At 47.7% G+C, this 15,825-nt stretch overlaps 1 protein-coding gene across 3 annotated transcripts in view; it reads right to left on the bottom strand.

Annotated features, from left to right (window-relative positions):
• Positions 1 to 202: 202 nt before the first annotated feature.
• Positions 203 to 15,825, bottom strand: part of LOC143366715 (ankyrin repeat and SAM domain-containing protein 1A) — a 70,829-nt gene continuing 55,206 nt past the window's right edge. For 2 of the 3 annotated variants that reach the window (XM_076807991.1, XM_076807990.1), the window contains 4 exons: positions 12,048 to 12,359; positions 10,734 to 10,892; positions 9,123 to 9,260; positions 203 to 8,862 (listed from right to left, as the gene is read on the bottom strand). In XM_076807991.1, coding sequence (XP_076664106.1) covers positions 8,254 to 8,862; positions 9,123 to 9,260; positions 10,734 to 10,892; positions 12,048 to 12,359 — 1,218 coding nt within the window. In that variant the 3' untranslated portion in view covers positions 203 to 8,253. Of the gene's footprint in view, positions 8,863 to 9,122; positions 9,261 to 10,733; positions 10,929 to 12,047; positions 12,360 to 15,825 lie in introns of those variants that run through there. The other variant, XM_076807992.1, reaches the window with a different exon arrangement.

The following is a 15,825-nucleotide window of genomic DNA, read 5'->3' on the forward strand; positions in this document are numbered from 1 at the left end:
AAACTATGTTCGAGAGTTTGTCGATTCTTTTAAAAACTGAAATCTCGAAAGATGGTTTCCTTAAATATTCGTAGGAAAATTAAACTAATGATTGAACCTATCGTTGAAACTTTGTCAATTCTTTTGGAAACTGAAATTCTGTAAGACTGTTTCCTGAAAATAAAAGAAGAGTCGTGCGGGTGTGAATAAGAACGCTGCTTCCTCCCGTAAAGTATCCGTTTTATTCTTTCAAGGCGTTATAGATATCCAGGGAATAATCTCTGTCTCATATATATATCATTCTAATAAACATGAACAATAATAAATATAATGTGTCCAAGAACGTAGGAAGTTTTGCGTCTAATCAGGCTGCTCGGTACAAAATAGCGCGTTTATATATGGCATTCTCTCGGCAATAGCTTCCGTTACGCGTATCCTTTTGATTTCAAAAGACACTGATCATATTCACCTCTATCCACCTTCACCTTTTTCAAATTTGTACGTTCTTTTGCACAATCGTCGTGCCCCACGGAGCGTCCCCTCTTCGCCCGCACGGTCCGCGCTTCTTCGAACGGAGAAAAGTGTCTCCAACTCAACATCCCCTCGCTTAGACAGGCTCCCCCGAAATGGACGATGAAAGACGAAGATGGACGGCACCGTGGGCGCACAGTTTATCAGCGAATACACTCGTCTCTCTTTTTTTTTTTTATCACTACTTCAGTCACTTCTTGAATTGCACGACGATCAAGCGCTGCCCTAATTTTTCCTTTTCGAACACAGTAACCGCAGGGGGGTTGGGAATATAAAGCATGCGAATCACTGTCATTCGATGGCTGCATTCTTTTTAAACCGCGAGAAACTGAATACGCGCGCGCGCGTGTGGAAAGTAGAAGGCTCAGGTGGATTGAGAAATGCTCCACCGAATGAGTTATCCGAATCCCGAGACGGAGTCCCTGGGTCGAAGAATAGCGATCGTTTGAAGCTTGGACCGACAAAAAAAAAAGCAACAGAATATCGAGCATTGAAATTTGAATACATTAACAAATAGATGCAGATGCACTTGGGGGTTCCAAAGAATGCAACCCAGTGACAGTTGAGGTTTCGAGATCAGCTTGTTTCACAATAGAACGCTTGTGCCAATCTTCAATCGATACCACACACTAACTCGGATGAACAGAATTGAAAACAGCACTGTTACGAGATCCACGAATCGAGAAATTATTGCACCGCGTGGCGATTCGAATTCTCACTCTCACCTGCCGTTACATCTAACATCGTACTTGGCGAGCACCATCGCGCGTCCACCGCGCACAATTTCCACCGGCATTTTTCCCCGCTAACATTATCTCGCTCAAAGAGCCGCTCTATCGTAATAATTCTTCTTCGTTCGAAATCGTCCCGTCCTCCGCGGAATATCCTTTCGCGCGGCAGTGAACGCGTCGATGGTCTCGCGCAGGGCGAAAAATCGAATCTCTACGAACCGTTTAAGAGAAGAATCACAACGACTACTTAGGAGGAAACATCGACGCAAGGGAAGCAAAGTGTAACCGAACGATCGACGATCGCCTTACAACCTTCTCGTTCTCCGTCACCCGCTGATCACCGTGTTACATTGCTACACACATAAGTCTACTGTATTTTACACGTTCCCGATCCCGGCTATGTACAGATCTAAATCCTCACTGGGCCACGGAACGGCGGCTTCCGTGCGCCTGCCCCCGAATACATCATCGTTCAGTTCCACCTTCGCGCTCGGGTGAAACGCAAAAGCCCGGTGTCGCAAGCCATCCGAACACAACTGGAGGACGATGCTCCTCAGGGTGATGGGTAGCTGGAGCGAGGGGGTGGCTACGAGTATAATTCCATTAAAAGCTTCTACCGATTCACAACGACGACACGAATTGTATCTGCGGGAATAGCAGAGAGAATTGACCTCGGTAACCAGTCTTTTGCTCGTCGCAAGCGCAGTCGCGCGATCCTGTTGCATGCGAGTCTACGCCCCGCTGTAGGCGTCGAGCGCTGTAAACGATTGGCGAGACAACGATCGAGTCGTTTCTGGTTTATCAAAGAAATTGTTAATTCGGCTGAGCAAGGGCCTCGACGCCTACAGACGTTCCTCGTTGCGAGAAGGATATTGATCACGCGAGCAATGACGATCGATGGTCCATCGACGGGCAATGCTACGAGAAGTGGGTGCAGATTGGAAAATCGAAATGGTGAGTCCTTAATTTGCTAACGAACGTTACCATTAGGAGAGCGAATGACGATTACGCGACTGCAAAGGTTAGAGTCTTGCCGATTGGTTCGCGCTCGGACATAAATCTAAAGTATCGCCGCGGATGATGGCTCGACGAGAGAGAGCGAAGCTGAATTATCGAGTGGGGGGGGGGGCGAAAAATTACACGCGTACGAACATCGATCGCCGCGCGGTCTCGCGGCGGGGGATGATCGGCGCGTTGGCATTCGAAAAGTAATCGCTTGCGTAATCTCCACCGCGATCTTCGGCGCGGGGGTGTGAAAGTTTCGAGTGACTGGATGTCCTTCTTAATCGCGTAAACAAATCGCTGACAGATTATAGTGCGCAAAGAGAAAGAGAGTTCTTATAAATTACGAATCCTTAGCTCGACGATTGTACAAGTATTCTAGAAGAGATAGAAACGCTTCCACCGGAATCAGTTCGCAAGCTAATCTACGTTCGTAACTGCTAATCTAGCGTTCCATGAAAGACAATGATATAGGACACAGATTAAAGTGAAAACTTATTTCTACGCCGATAGCGAAACGCAGAGGAAGACGAGCGAGCACGAGAAACATATATTTCCAAGTATCGTGCAGATGCTGACAGTGGCCATCCACGAATGTTCGCGTTCATCAAATTTGATGTACCCTACTGTGAGAGAGTAAGTAAAGTTTCAAAGTGTGCAGCTGAGTCGAAGGTTTTTTTATTAATTGGTTGGCAAGCTCCGCGTTCGACGGACCGGCGAATATATAAGCCTGAAACGCGCGCGACACCCGCCATAATTAATTTGAAGAATCTCGCGGCCGGGGGACATGCTAACGAGACAGATTTGAAACTTGCGTCCTCTTTTTCTCTGCCGGCACGTTTCGCGTCGCGTACCGCCTGACGGATGTGAGAGAACGATCACGCGAATTCACCTCGCAAATTGATGCGATTTGGAGATAAGCGCCGCGCTAATGACATCGCATTTCCCGGCGAAACGCGCGCGTAATCAGGACGACCGCGATTTCACTCTGCTGAACTCGGCTTCCGAAGGAACGCGCCAGACGCACGGCGGCGCGAGACGCGCTTAAATATCTGTCTCCAATGAGCGATGAAAAAAATATGGGACGCGGTGCAAAGAGATCGAAACGTGCAACGGGAGACGTTGATTAACAAACGTGAGTTAATATTCCTTGCGAAGAGTGGAGAAGTGAGAAGAAGAGAAGCAGAGGGTAGATTTGCAGGCTGGGTCGACTAGAAACAAAAGCTCTTTCTATGGTCGTTAATTTTCAAATTACTATCACTATTCGTACAGTTTTGCAGGTGGAATTATGTCTCCTTCTTTTTGTTGTTATCTGAATGGAAAGGGCATAGATGATTTCATTGACAGTTTCATTCGATGGCTAAAAGAAGCTAGATGTGAATGAAAGATACAGTTTCCGCAATGTACCAGAGAAGAAGCATAGAACTCGAAAGCTTGAAGGAACTCGATTACGCGAGGTGGTGCACGAGAGTGAACAACAACACAACAGCCACAGGGGATAATCAGTATGTCACTTTAATCACACATAGTCGTCTAATGTACAATTAGGAAGCCTTGCTTCGATCGTTTCTTTGGTATCGTTGCACTGAACTGATTCACGGTGATCGCTCTAGGACACTCTAGCTTTTTACCATATTGCCTATGTACATTTACACCTTGAAACTGTTGCTCGGCATTACTCCGACACGAAGACTCGTTACTCTACTCACGAGGGATGCACGCGGAGATCGGAAGCCTCCAAACCTCCCGGCGCCTCTCGCCCTTAACGCCCGCACCCTTTCCTCCTCGGACTAACAGTTTACCAACTATCCTCGACATTCTCGTTGAGTCTTCTTATGTTCGCTTGGTCCGTGAATGAATTTCGTTTTTTGCGCGATTGGCAGGTCTGAGCACCGAAAACCCTTTACGATACCCGCTCGAATATCGAGTCCCTAGTATCGCGTGTACACAGCTAACGTTTACTCGATAGTTAATCATATAAATACTTAGAGTTAAATCGCTATCGTAGACGCCTGTTTCGTTAGTGCGGAGAGATCGCGGCGAGCGCCGTGCCTCCACGGCTCCTCGGCCGGATAATAAATTATTTCGTGCGACTATCTATTGCGCTCGTTCTGCGAACAAATCAAACGTCTGTCCACCGTGAGGAGGGGAAGGTAATTTACAGTGTACGAGAAACGAGATAGTTACCGTACTGCTCGACATATATTTACAGTTGATAGAGCACAGCGCGTGTCTATGGTCTGTAATGTTCCTCGGGTAAATGTAAATGTGCTTCGACGACTCGCGCGCGGTCCTGCGATCGGATCCAGCGAACGCGTCGAGTATAAAAACAGGCTCCCATCGTTGGCACTTTCGCGAGCTTGCACCCCACCGCAAGTCTACGTGTTGCTTCGTTGACGGACGAAATGGCTGTTGCTTCGACTCGCGATTTGATTGAAAAAAATTGTCGAAAAGTCTCGGGTATACGTGTATATAGTCTTCGAGTAGGAAAAGAGAAGTTGTATGAAGAAAAAAGTGGATCTAAAATGGAACGTTTTGGCATAAATTCTCGTTACGGACTCCTAAACGAAGGACGCTTCGTCACGGTACACGGAACACGTAGTAGAACGTTCGCTTTACAAAGATATGGACGTTGTTCAGACAAAATGTCTAAAGAAGAAATTGTTACACTGGCAGACAGTCCTTCCCCGCATTCACATTCAAGATCAACAATTACTTCCTCAAACATTTATAATACATTTAACATTCCACTGAATATTATCGATTAAGTAGTCGCGTGATCGCAAACTGCGGAGCATGTAACTCGAATGCTTCGATACAGGTACCTTCGCGTGGTAGGTACTACGTTCCCGTCGTTCAGCAATGAGTCCGCGATTTACGCGGCTAACTGTTACCTAGCTCTGTAATTAGTGCTTTTATAGATCGATAGTGCCATGTCATCGAAAGCATTCCTCTCGTTCTTCCTCCCAGTGCCACGACAAGCAGTCGTCCAAACCGTCGATGCTGTCGAACAACGGACCCCTTGAGAAAAGATCCACGTCGAGCGACCCCTGCAATCGGTTGCACGCGTCGCCCTTCGACTATCCACTCTCGTGCGAGTGGCTTCCTTAGCTCGTATTTACTGGCACATCGAGGAAAGCATGCTGATCTACGTGAATCACTACGGTTCTACGATATAGCTGCGCTACGCGATTATACACCGAAATGCTTAGAGGAGGATACGCGTTTAATTACATTCCGCGGCGGAACGACTGCCACGCGACGCCCACGGACATCGTCCAACCTCCAGCACACCATAATCCTCTATGTATAACTATCTGCTATTGTAAACGAGATAAATACAAAGTGTGCGTATAGCCACGTGGTAATTGGTGGTGTGTTATTTGGCAGTATCTCGTGTTCGCCTCCTGCGTCCTCTGCAACCCGTTGTCACCGTGGCGGGCACGCTCCACCTCGTCTTCCTTCTTCCCTCACCGACTACGTACCTTCCGCCCCCTACCTTCCTCCGCTAATATCGCTTGCGTCTATGTACATGCATGCAATCTTTGGTTTCGCTACAGAGCAATCTATCTGTGTACAGGGTACCCTTCCAATGGCACCGACCACCCTCTTACCCAAACACGCGCCTCTCCCGCGACATTCGTACAGTAAACGGGCGATGAATCGCCCTTGTACCCATTCGATTCGATATCTACGAGGTCTCTTAGGCCTGGCTCGTCCGTAGAAAGGAGCTACGATACGACGCGTTGCTCGACGATACTGCTATGACACCTTGAGTCGGATCGGACCGGAGGCTACGTACATCAGCTGCCACCGAAGTAGATTATGCGCTCTACCTCGGCGCTATCGACTCGGCCCGTCGAGCAGGCTTCGTGGAGTATTTAAATATACATTAGATAGATATTTGGTACCGCTCCGTGGTAGAATACTCGTTTCCTAATCGCGAGGTTCGTCGAATTAACACTCGAATAAATACGCGGGGGGGCCTTACTCTCCCCGTGCGCCTCTTTCGCGATAGTACGTGCTTCCTGCGTGCTCCTCCTGTGCACGAATTGTACAGGCGCGCGAGCTTCTATACGTAACGCTTAAACGTGAAATATAAAACGAGATAAGGGCTGTCAGTCTTGGGTGGATGACGACGAGACGTCGAAAAAACGGTGGCGACTCGAACGAGGGTGGGATAATCGATCGTGGAAGAAACGGATCTGCCCGTGGACCGCCACCGTGCCACGGTTAGCAAACGATTCAGCCTCAGAATCTCATCAGTCGTTATTATTTTAGCCGAAAAGAAAAATTCATTGAGCATTCCCGTGACACCTCGGCTCGCCGGTGCCATTCTAACGCGGGTGGGAGAGGGGGGGGGGAGGGGAATGTGTGTTCGTTTTGTCGAAATGCAATGCTCCCTTGGCGCGCTCGCGACCGTTACGAGCCACAAGGGGGGAGGGTTCCGCCTCGGGTCACCCTTATTTTTCGCTTCTCGATTACTTTAGGCGAGACATCGATGTAAACGTTGGTCACACTTTCCGTACCGACAAAATATCGTAAAGCTAGAAAGTGTCTACGGTGTCGAGGAGCTTCTATTTATTTTAGTCAAATATAATACTGTTCGCGACGATCGCGCGTCGCACGGCGTTTCGAGTTCGTTGTTTTTGTCGTTCGGTTAGCTTTTTCTGAGTTACCTTCCTTCGGACACTTCGCTACCTCGCCGCGCGAGAACGCGAGGGTAGTATAAAACGATGAGCATCTCCGTCTTCCAGGCGAGTACTTTTCGGTTCCCTAATGCCCTCGATGCCCGCGGAAGATCACAGCGACGCCCAGGTCTCGCTCGGACGCCGTTGCCGGAAGTTTTGGCGGAATTTGGCAATGAGTGTCGACGGTCCGTCCACTTACCTGAGCCGTCACGGGCCCTCTTCCCCCGTGACTCGCCCCCCGGGGGGGAAAGTAATTGTACAAAGTTCCACGTCGGCGGCGCGCGCGGCGCTGCGCCACGTGTATAACGCTACTACAAAAGTTTGGAGAGTTAAAAAGACACCGAGGGCGCGCTTCCGGCGCCCTCTGATTCGCGAGCATTAATCCTAATCGAGAAAGATCGCGCTCGTTCGGAGTTAGAAATCGGCTCGACTTCCGTAGAGCGAAGTCGAGCTACAAGACTCAAATAGTCTCGACACGTTGGCCAGTGACGTTTCGAGAACCATCTGCTGCAGACCACGTTACAAATCTGAGTAATTTAGTTCGACGTAACGTTTGGTTTCTGATTGGGTACAGAGTGATGTAACCGAGAAGGTAGGTTCTGCTCCCTCTTGATCTAGGTGTAGCGCTGATCTGCCGCGGGATTTGAAACGTCACAGACACGTGAGACATGCTAGCGTACATACGTGTAGAGTTAGAGAAGATTCTACGATCGAGAAATCAGACCGAAAGTCACTTGTCCGCCTCCTCCGCTTGCATTCTAATACCAAATTCTGATCTACTCTTTGCTATCGGTGACGCGGCGAACACGTCGAGTCTCGATCATTCACCGCGGGAAGTGTTGAACTCCCAAATCGCTTTCCAAATGAAAGCATACGCCCCCAGAATCCCCAAAAAACGAAAGAACTCTACAACTTCTAAAAACCTTCCACAATTCTCTAAAACCCTACAAACCTATACACTTCCCAACATCTACCCCCACAAAAACATCACGAAAGGAGTCTACCTCCGTCCCCCAAAACATTCTACCTTCGTTCACGAGTTAAACAGCGATCATTCACCTACCATCGATCAAGCAATCGAAATGATCACCGCCCGTGACGATAGAAAGCTGAGCTTTCCCCGGATTGCCAGTTGTAATCCCAAGAGGATCCAGAGCCTACCGTTGCTCAGCCATGGCGGGCGGTGCTCCGGAGGTGAAGCCGCGAAATTCAGCTGCGATCGTTCACCTGCCAGGGGGCCAACTATCGCAGTGATCGCCAGTCGTGACAGCAGAGCGCTATCGCCAGGTTCCCAGGCGAGTTCCAAATGGTCCCAGAGCCTAGAGCTCCTCGGATAAAGCGATGGGTGCTCTGGAGCCTGGCTTCATGTCCTTCACGCCTATCCCGATGTCGTCGACGGGAGTCGGAGCCAGCTTCAGCTGGTTACCGTTCAGCTTGATGTCGTTCACCGAGTGCGAGCGACCGTGGGTGACCAGAGGCTTGGCTGTCTGATTGGTGCTCGTGTTGGAGTTGGAGCTGCTGACAGAGTTGGTGCTGGGGCTGGTGGCTTGGTTCGAGCTTGAGGTGCAGTTGGCGGTGTTGCTCGAGCCTGAGCTGGAGTTCGAGTTCGCGTCGTGCGAGGAGGCTACGGACTGAACGATGAGATTGGGAATGGACGTTTTGGACCGTTGCTTTGATTTGGTGTTCGCGGTGGACGAGTTCGGGATCGGAACCGGGGGTGTTGACTGGTCCAGCACACGGTTGCTGTCTACCGCGGTGTCTGGTGACACGGACATCTTCATGGGCGCTGGGGATTTCGAGGAGAACGTTGTCAACTGGTTGGCGGACTGAGATCGAACCGTCTGACCTCCTAGCTTGTCCCTCAGCGCCATTTGGTAGGCCACCTCGAAGGCCTGGCCCAGGGTCAAGATCACCTCCGTGGCTTGGTCCTGGAACAGGTAATCTTCGCTTCGTACACTTTTTATAGAACAGTTGCTCGCTGCAAGACTATGTAGTCTGAGCAGTTGAAGGTTTTCATTGTTTAGGGGGTTCCTTTGTCCTGACGCGAAGATCTAACGATTGAATAGCGATGATCTTTGCGGAAATTTTAAGGCCAAGGTACCACACGCCGCGGTACCATTGATCGGAGGAGCTTTAACGGCGATTGTTTCATGACTTGTTCGAAGAAATTTCAAGGAAAGAGACTCACCATCGTTGGCACGGAAAAGACATGGCAGAAATGCGTGCGGCTGGCATGGTCCTTGGTGATATACGCGAAATGCGTGAGATCGTCGGCGTCCTGGCAGGCGCAGTGAATGTTCCGAATCTCATGCTCGCAAATCGGCTCCTATCGATCCGTATCGTTCCAAATGCAAAACGTATGTAGACACGATAAGCGTACTTTCACTGTTAATCCTTTATAGCACGACACCAGCTGAAATTACTTCCCCGCGAAGAGTTTCCACGAACACGAGAACAGAACTTTGCACTTCTAAGTTTTCTATTTGTACACGATTGAAATCGTGCGGATATCTGCTATTACATAAAAAGAACGAGAAACTGGGCTTCTATTAAGGATGTATCGGACCTAAATTCAAAATAGTTAGAAGTTGATGACAATTTTGGAGATTGTTCTTTTTAATCTTCCTGATGTATTTAAAAAAATGTAAACGAAGTCGCTAAACGGTTGCTGAGTTATAACGATTTTAGTTTTCGCTGATTTTACACGTATGCAAAGAGACGATCTTGACAGATAAAACAGCTGAAAAAATGTTGAAGAAATGGTACCAATGTTTGCAATTTTTTTGTACATGTATATGGGTAGATGAAAATATCTGCCGAGTTTCAATTGTTTTCACTACACCGGTTTAACACTATTCCTACCACGACCGGTCAAATGACAGTTTTTAAAATTTCGATTAGAATTTCCTATAGGGCGGATGCACCATTTGTGGCCACTTTAAGGTATTGCACCAGTTTTCGCCACTTCTTAAAAAATATAATATTTTTCCGTGTAAGCAATAAATGTAACCTTATATTTCCGGCGGTAAACTAAACAAAATATTTATGATGTGAAATTCTCCACATAATAATGGTCTGCAAAAAATTAAAAAATAAAATAATTATGTATATGTCCAAAAACAGTGCAATGACCACAAACGTACATCTACCCTATACAACGTAATTGAATCGCCTTTAAACTTCACGACTTTTCCTCAAATATACGTATGAATATGATATACTTCAGAATAAAAGAAACTATATTTTTATATTCTCAAATTAGCTATTATCTTCATTCTATATTAAAAAATATAAGTTTTGCTAAAGACCCGTCGTTCGACCGGTCGCGGTAGGAATAGGTATTCGTGAAGTGTCGGTAGGAACAGTGTTAAAGAAATAAATTATAACTCGAGAAAATTATGAATTTGGGTCATTTTCAGTGGGAAAAGTTTAGCAAACGATGCCTGAAAAAGCATTTGTATAATACAAAAATACCTTTCTAGGAGTAAAGTACCTACTAGGACTAGATTCACTATGCGTAAGACGTAGATATTCAAGTATTTCAAATTTATACACTTTTGCCTAATATTCTACGTCCGATACATTCTTAACGACTTCGATCACTCTGGCAAAGAAACTTGGTGTCTCTTCTTCTCTTATATTCCATATTCTCAACTGTCAACGATACGGCGACTGAAATATTCGACGCTTAAAATATAAAAGCGAAACGATGTGACTGCAGGTTTCTCGCTAAGCGTAGCGTCGTAAAGGATCAACAGTGATAAACGTTGGATAACTCCAGCCGACCATCATATCTTACATTAGTCACCGTGTTCAGGAATCGAACACCGCGATAAGAAATCGCCAGAGTGATGTCGGGTGTGACCCTCGGCTCGCGACACGTCTTCTTCAGCTTCTGTATGGACTTCTTGGTGGACTCGGTGCCACGCAACTCCTTCACCACGGTGGAGCCCAGATACTACGCGATTTTCAAACAGAAAGAAACACCCCGTCTCTAGAATCACCACGAAAGAACCGGACTCCAGATCGGCGAAGTTCCTCAGGGCTTACAGAGACAAGTCGAAGGGAGGCTCTTGGAAATCCCACTGGTGTCGCGGTTATCGCGAAATTATTGTTGTAACGTAATATTTATGGGTTCGTGTGCTCGAGGAAGTGCACGATTATCAGGGAATCAGCCGAGCGATTCCGCGGAGGAAGAAAGCGTGAAACGTTCCTTGTGCGCGTCAAAAGTTGCTTCACGAGAGATAATGGCCGGAATGAAATGTGTTATTAGTTACACCCACGCAACGATTATGATAATAGCCTTCACCTTGAGGCTCTGTCACGACTATCTGGCTGACATCGCAAGCGCGCTTGTTATTCAAGAACCCTGTAATACGTCGGGCAGAGGGAAGGAGAAAGACGGAGCTGAATTACGGAGTACAATTACTACGGCAGCATGAAATATTCTCGTTTCCATGGGTGCAATTGCGGCTTCCCTTTTATCCCACACAACCGCCTGCATTTTCGAGAATTTCGCAGATTCCACTCGACAAATCTTCGCGACTCTATTCTTAAAAAAGAAACGCATGCACCTCAGTACTTAACTACTTAAGATAACACAGAAAACAGACAATCCTCACTTAATTTTTTTACAAAAAAATTTACTATAAATGATTTTAAGCTTTTTAGCGAAAATATTGTATTATCATCGGAACTACATGTGCAAAGTTTCAAGTCGATCGGATATGTGGAAGTGGGTCAAAATTATCTCACAAGATTTCACCCCAGCCAACGAACTCGCAAGTGAAGCTAAATATAAAAAAGGCTTGTAAATTATTATACAGCCACAAGAGACCTAAGTTTTCGCAGCAAAAGGAACAACCTCCTTCCTCCGCTATAGTTACACTTCGAAAAAAGGAACTACACAAAAATTCACTAAATACGCGTGCAACTCTGTCGGAAGGAACTGAACTATTAAACTGCCGTGCATTCCCACGGAATTATATCGAACAGCCAAGCATTGGAAGCTTAGTTAAGGATATTTGGCTCGGTAAAGGAGCAGCTACGCGAAAGGCAGCGGGTGGAGGAGCAAGCCAAGAGCCAGAGGGAACACGGAAGTAATTAGACTTACGTTGGCGACGTACGTGACGCAGCCGGTGACTAGAGCTTTTGGCTGGTGCCTCCATTGCGTCTTGAGGGTGGACGGCACGCCGAACAGCAGCTCCGACGGTGCCCTGATCTCGAGCTGTTCCGGTGCCGAGATCGCCCCATTATGCGAACTGGGTCGCTGGGGTGGCTGGGGGGCTGGTCTGTTTTTGCGGTGCCTTAATGTGCCCGTCGTAGTCGTATTCGTTCCGGTTATCGACGTCCCGCCATTACCCTCCGCCGTTGTTTCCGGCAGTTTTTCCCGTATCTCCTCCTTCAGCTGCTGTATGTTCGTCTTCTGCGGAAACGGCAAGAAACGGCCGCGTGAGGGGCGCGATCCTTCGACGCGTCTTTCGATTTCAAATCTTCTTCGCTCCCATTTCACTGTCTTTCTTTTTTTCTTCAAAAAGGTAATTATTCTTTACGTCACACGTGACATTGCCGGCTAATCTAGTCTTGTAAGTGATTATGGGATTGTGAGTTGTCTCAGAGATAAGTGGACTCGTCAAGACGAAGCTTAAGTGCTCGCGTGCAAAGGAACGAGTGCTCTCTGAATTCTTAACAGTTAAAAATCTACTCTTTGTACGTGGCGCAGTTTTGCAAGGATGCTTAAGAGAGTTAGAGTTGTCGGTTTCGATTTTAGGTCACTGATTCCCGAGACACCGATTTCGACTTCGTTGTCAAGTTAACCCTTAACTGGTATACTGTTTTTGGCAAACGTGACTGGTATACTGGGGTCGTGGCAGACCCCAAATAAAAAAGGACACAGAAATTTGTAAAGTCGACACTAGATCATCCTCTATGAATATTTTGTTCTTAGGTAATGTATAAAATAATAGGAACGTAGAACGTTAAACTATTAACTATAAAATTAATTAGAAATTCAGTTGACAAACTTAGACAAGCAAAAATTTTGCAGCGAACTTTGAGTGCTTGGGGTCGTGTGCGACCCAGGATACCAGTTAAGGGTTAAGAATTATTCGCGCTTTCGAGAAAATATTGTCACGAACGTCTGTGTGCCTATCGGTCTGACTCAGTCGGCGCTAAGTTTCGCAATAGCTGATACAGTGTTATCGCGGTAAACGCTCTTTCCTTTCGGCTGTATTAACGCGCGAGGATAACTTCAACCGCACGCTGGAAGTTCGCGTGGCGATGCAAAAGGTCTCGCGGGAATTTTGATACATTTCATATTGCGATCGACCATTCGATTTAACGAAATACGAATGGGGCCATTATTAATCCATTACGCGCCAACTCTAATCCCAATGAGCCATTGTTTCGGAGTATCGACACGACACCGTGACGCACGAGAAACAGTCGACCCCTCGAGTTTCATCCAATTTTTACCGAACGCGAAAGCCTGCTGACGGGCTCGCGAACGAGTGAACGACAGAAAGGAGCATTTTTTTTCTTTTATATTCGCCCATTTCGGCGAACCGGATGACGTTACCCGTTGCATCCGTTTCGCCGACGAATCCCCGATACGTTGGCGAACGGGAAAAAAGAAACTGAAAAAAAAGCGGGCACCCCCTCCCGTCTCGCGGGGAAATTTTCACGTGAGCGTTACAAAGCCATGCTCGAAAATCCGGCTCGCGTTACACGACGTACAATTACACTCGTAAAAGCATCGCGTTTCGAACTGCGACCCCCACCCCCCTCGGTGCCAACCCCTATCGCTCCTCCGCCCCCCCCCCCTTCAGAGGAACCTACAAAAAGGAAACTACTTTTTGCAATCTCTGTCCGGGCTGAAACGCGAGCGGCCGTTTCGCGGCGGCCCGGGAATTACGATCGAAACCGGATTCGAGCCACGCGAGCGTATCGCTCCAATTCGGATTACACGCCGCGAATCGTTTGTTACATCTGGCTCGCCAGTGTGTAATTCGTGTCGTGCCGCGGCTTCGGCGAGCGGGTCGCTTGAAAAACAAAGAGACAACCACCCACTCGTCGAAACATCTGCGGCAAGGGGTACCGAACCATCGCGCGCGGGGGAGCGTAAGGTAACCGTGAGCAAGGTGGAGCTCGCCGAAATTCAATATCATAATTGCACCCGATATACTGCGCGAGTGTGAATTCATATGCAACTGAGTAAACTGTTTCAGGGGGGCAGGGACGAACCGTTCGGAATGGACCGCACGCGAGGCACCGCGTGTCCTATCATTTACATCCAGGGGTTTAAAACAGTTGTGATATCGGTTTCGGTTCTTGAAACAGTTACGAAGAGTTTGGATGTCGCTTGTTACTTTATTATAAACTTACATACTTTTCTACGAAAAAATTACCAAATGTTCTTTAAATGTTGCTCTTTTAAACGCAAAAAGTTTTGTAAAATTATACGCTTCCGCTTCTTCAAAAAAAATCACAAATATTCGCCTCTTTTCGGCCGCCTGACTAGGTATAACCCCTTAACATACAGTAATCTGTAAGCGTACTATCTACTTATTTCAATTCCTGTAAAATCGATGCAAGAAGCAATTCCAGAACCGTTTTAGAACCGATATAGACCCGAAAAAATAACGGTTCTAGAACCGTTATAACCGATATAATATCGGTTCTGTATAACCGTAACCGAAATCGATATAGTCAGAAATTTCGGTTCGTTATAACAGTTATTCAGAATATCGGTTCTTCATAACTGTTTCAGTCAAAATCGATACATAACTGTTCGAAACAGTTACTTTCGAAACCGTTTCAATCCCTGTTTACATCCTACGAACAATGTAAACGTGCGGCAGAGCGCGCCAGCTGCCCAAGGAATCGCATATCCGCATCTGCAAGGACGCCGCGGTGTTCGACAGCCGATTAATGAGACGAGAACGGAGGGTGGTCGCGCGTCACTCGGATGGCCGGCAGTCGTGAAATTCGATTGCGGTGAAAGAATGGGCGCAAGGAGCAGAGAAACGGAGGAACAAAAACGAGCAATTTGCGCGTACGTGTGCGCGTCGGCCATTAATCGAATTTAATTAGCTAATTAAGGGAGCAGCGCCGAAAAGACGGGCAGGAGAGTCGGGGCCAACGGAGTGGCTCGTTAACGGGGATGCGCCACGTATCGCGCTCGAGGCGCCCGAACAAAAACCATTAGCGTCCGCTCGAGCGATCAGCCTGAAAGCTTCGCCTCGAGTGCCGTCGGCGTGCATGTGCCCCGTCGAACAGGTAGCTTGGCTGCTGCCGGCTGATGCACGCGTTACAATAACGGCTCCTCCAATTAGCCGCGATATTTACATTATGACGCGATCGGCTGAAAGCCGTCGGAAGCGATCGAGCTTGCTGGTGTCGCGAGCGCCAACCCTCGAGGCCCGATTCCGCCCTCTTCTCGGCCAAGTGCTCCGGTGGCCCTTGTCAGACACCCCGCTGAACCGTTCACCGGTAATTCTTAACAGGATTGCTTCGCTCGCTGACTGACTCCACCACCCCCATTCTCTCCCCCTTTCCCTACATCTGTTTTCATTCGGGCTCTCAAAACGCACGATCTTCGCCGTGTGACGCGCCCCCCACTCCTCTTCATCAGGCAGGTGAGAGAATCGAGGGGCAAAGAGTGTCGAGCAAGATGACGATGATACTGACGAACGTCGTTAAACCCTTCCAGTCCATGTATCTCTTCTGCCTGCCGCCGGGGTAAGGGTTGCGACTCGATCTTTTCATTCCAACATGTCAGAGGTTTAAGCTCCGATCGTGCTTTGCAATATTGCACGCTGGGGTTGATAGAAAATTGGGGGTGTCGAGGGCAACTTGGCTATTGGGCGGCAAATGCTCAAAGCCTGACAGGT

Source organism: Andrena cerasifolii, chromosome 3, assembly GCF_050908995.1.
Source record: "Andrena cerasifolii isolate SP2316 chromosome 3, iyAndCera1_principal, whole genome shotgun sequence".
NCBI classification, from domain to species: Eukaryota; Metazoa; Arthropoda; class Insecta; order Hymenoptera; family Andrenidae; genus Andrena; species Andrena cerasifolii.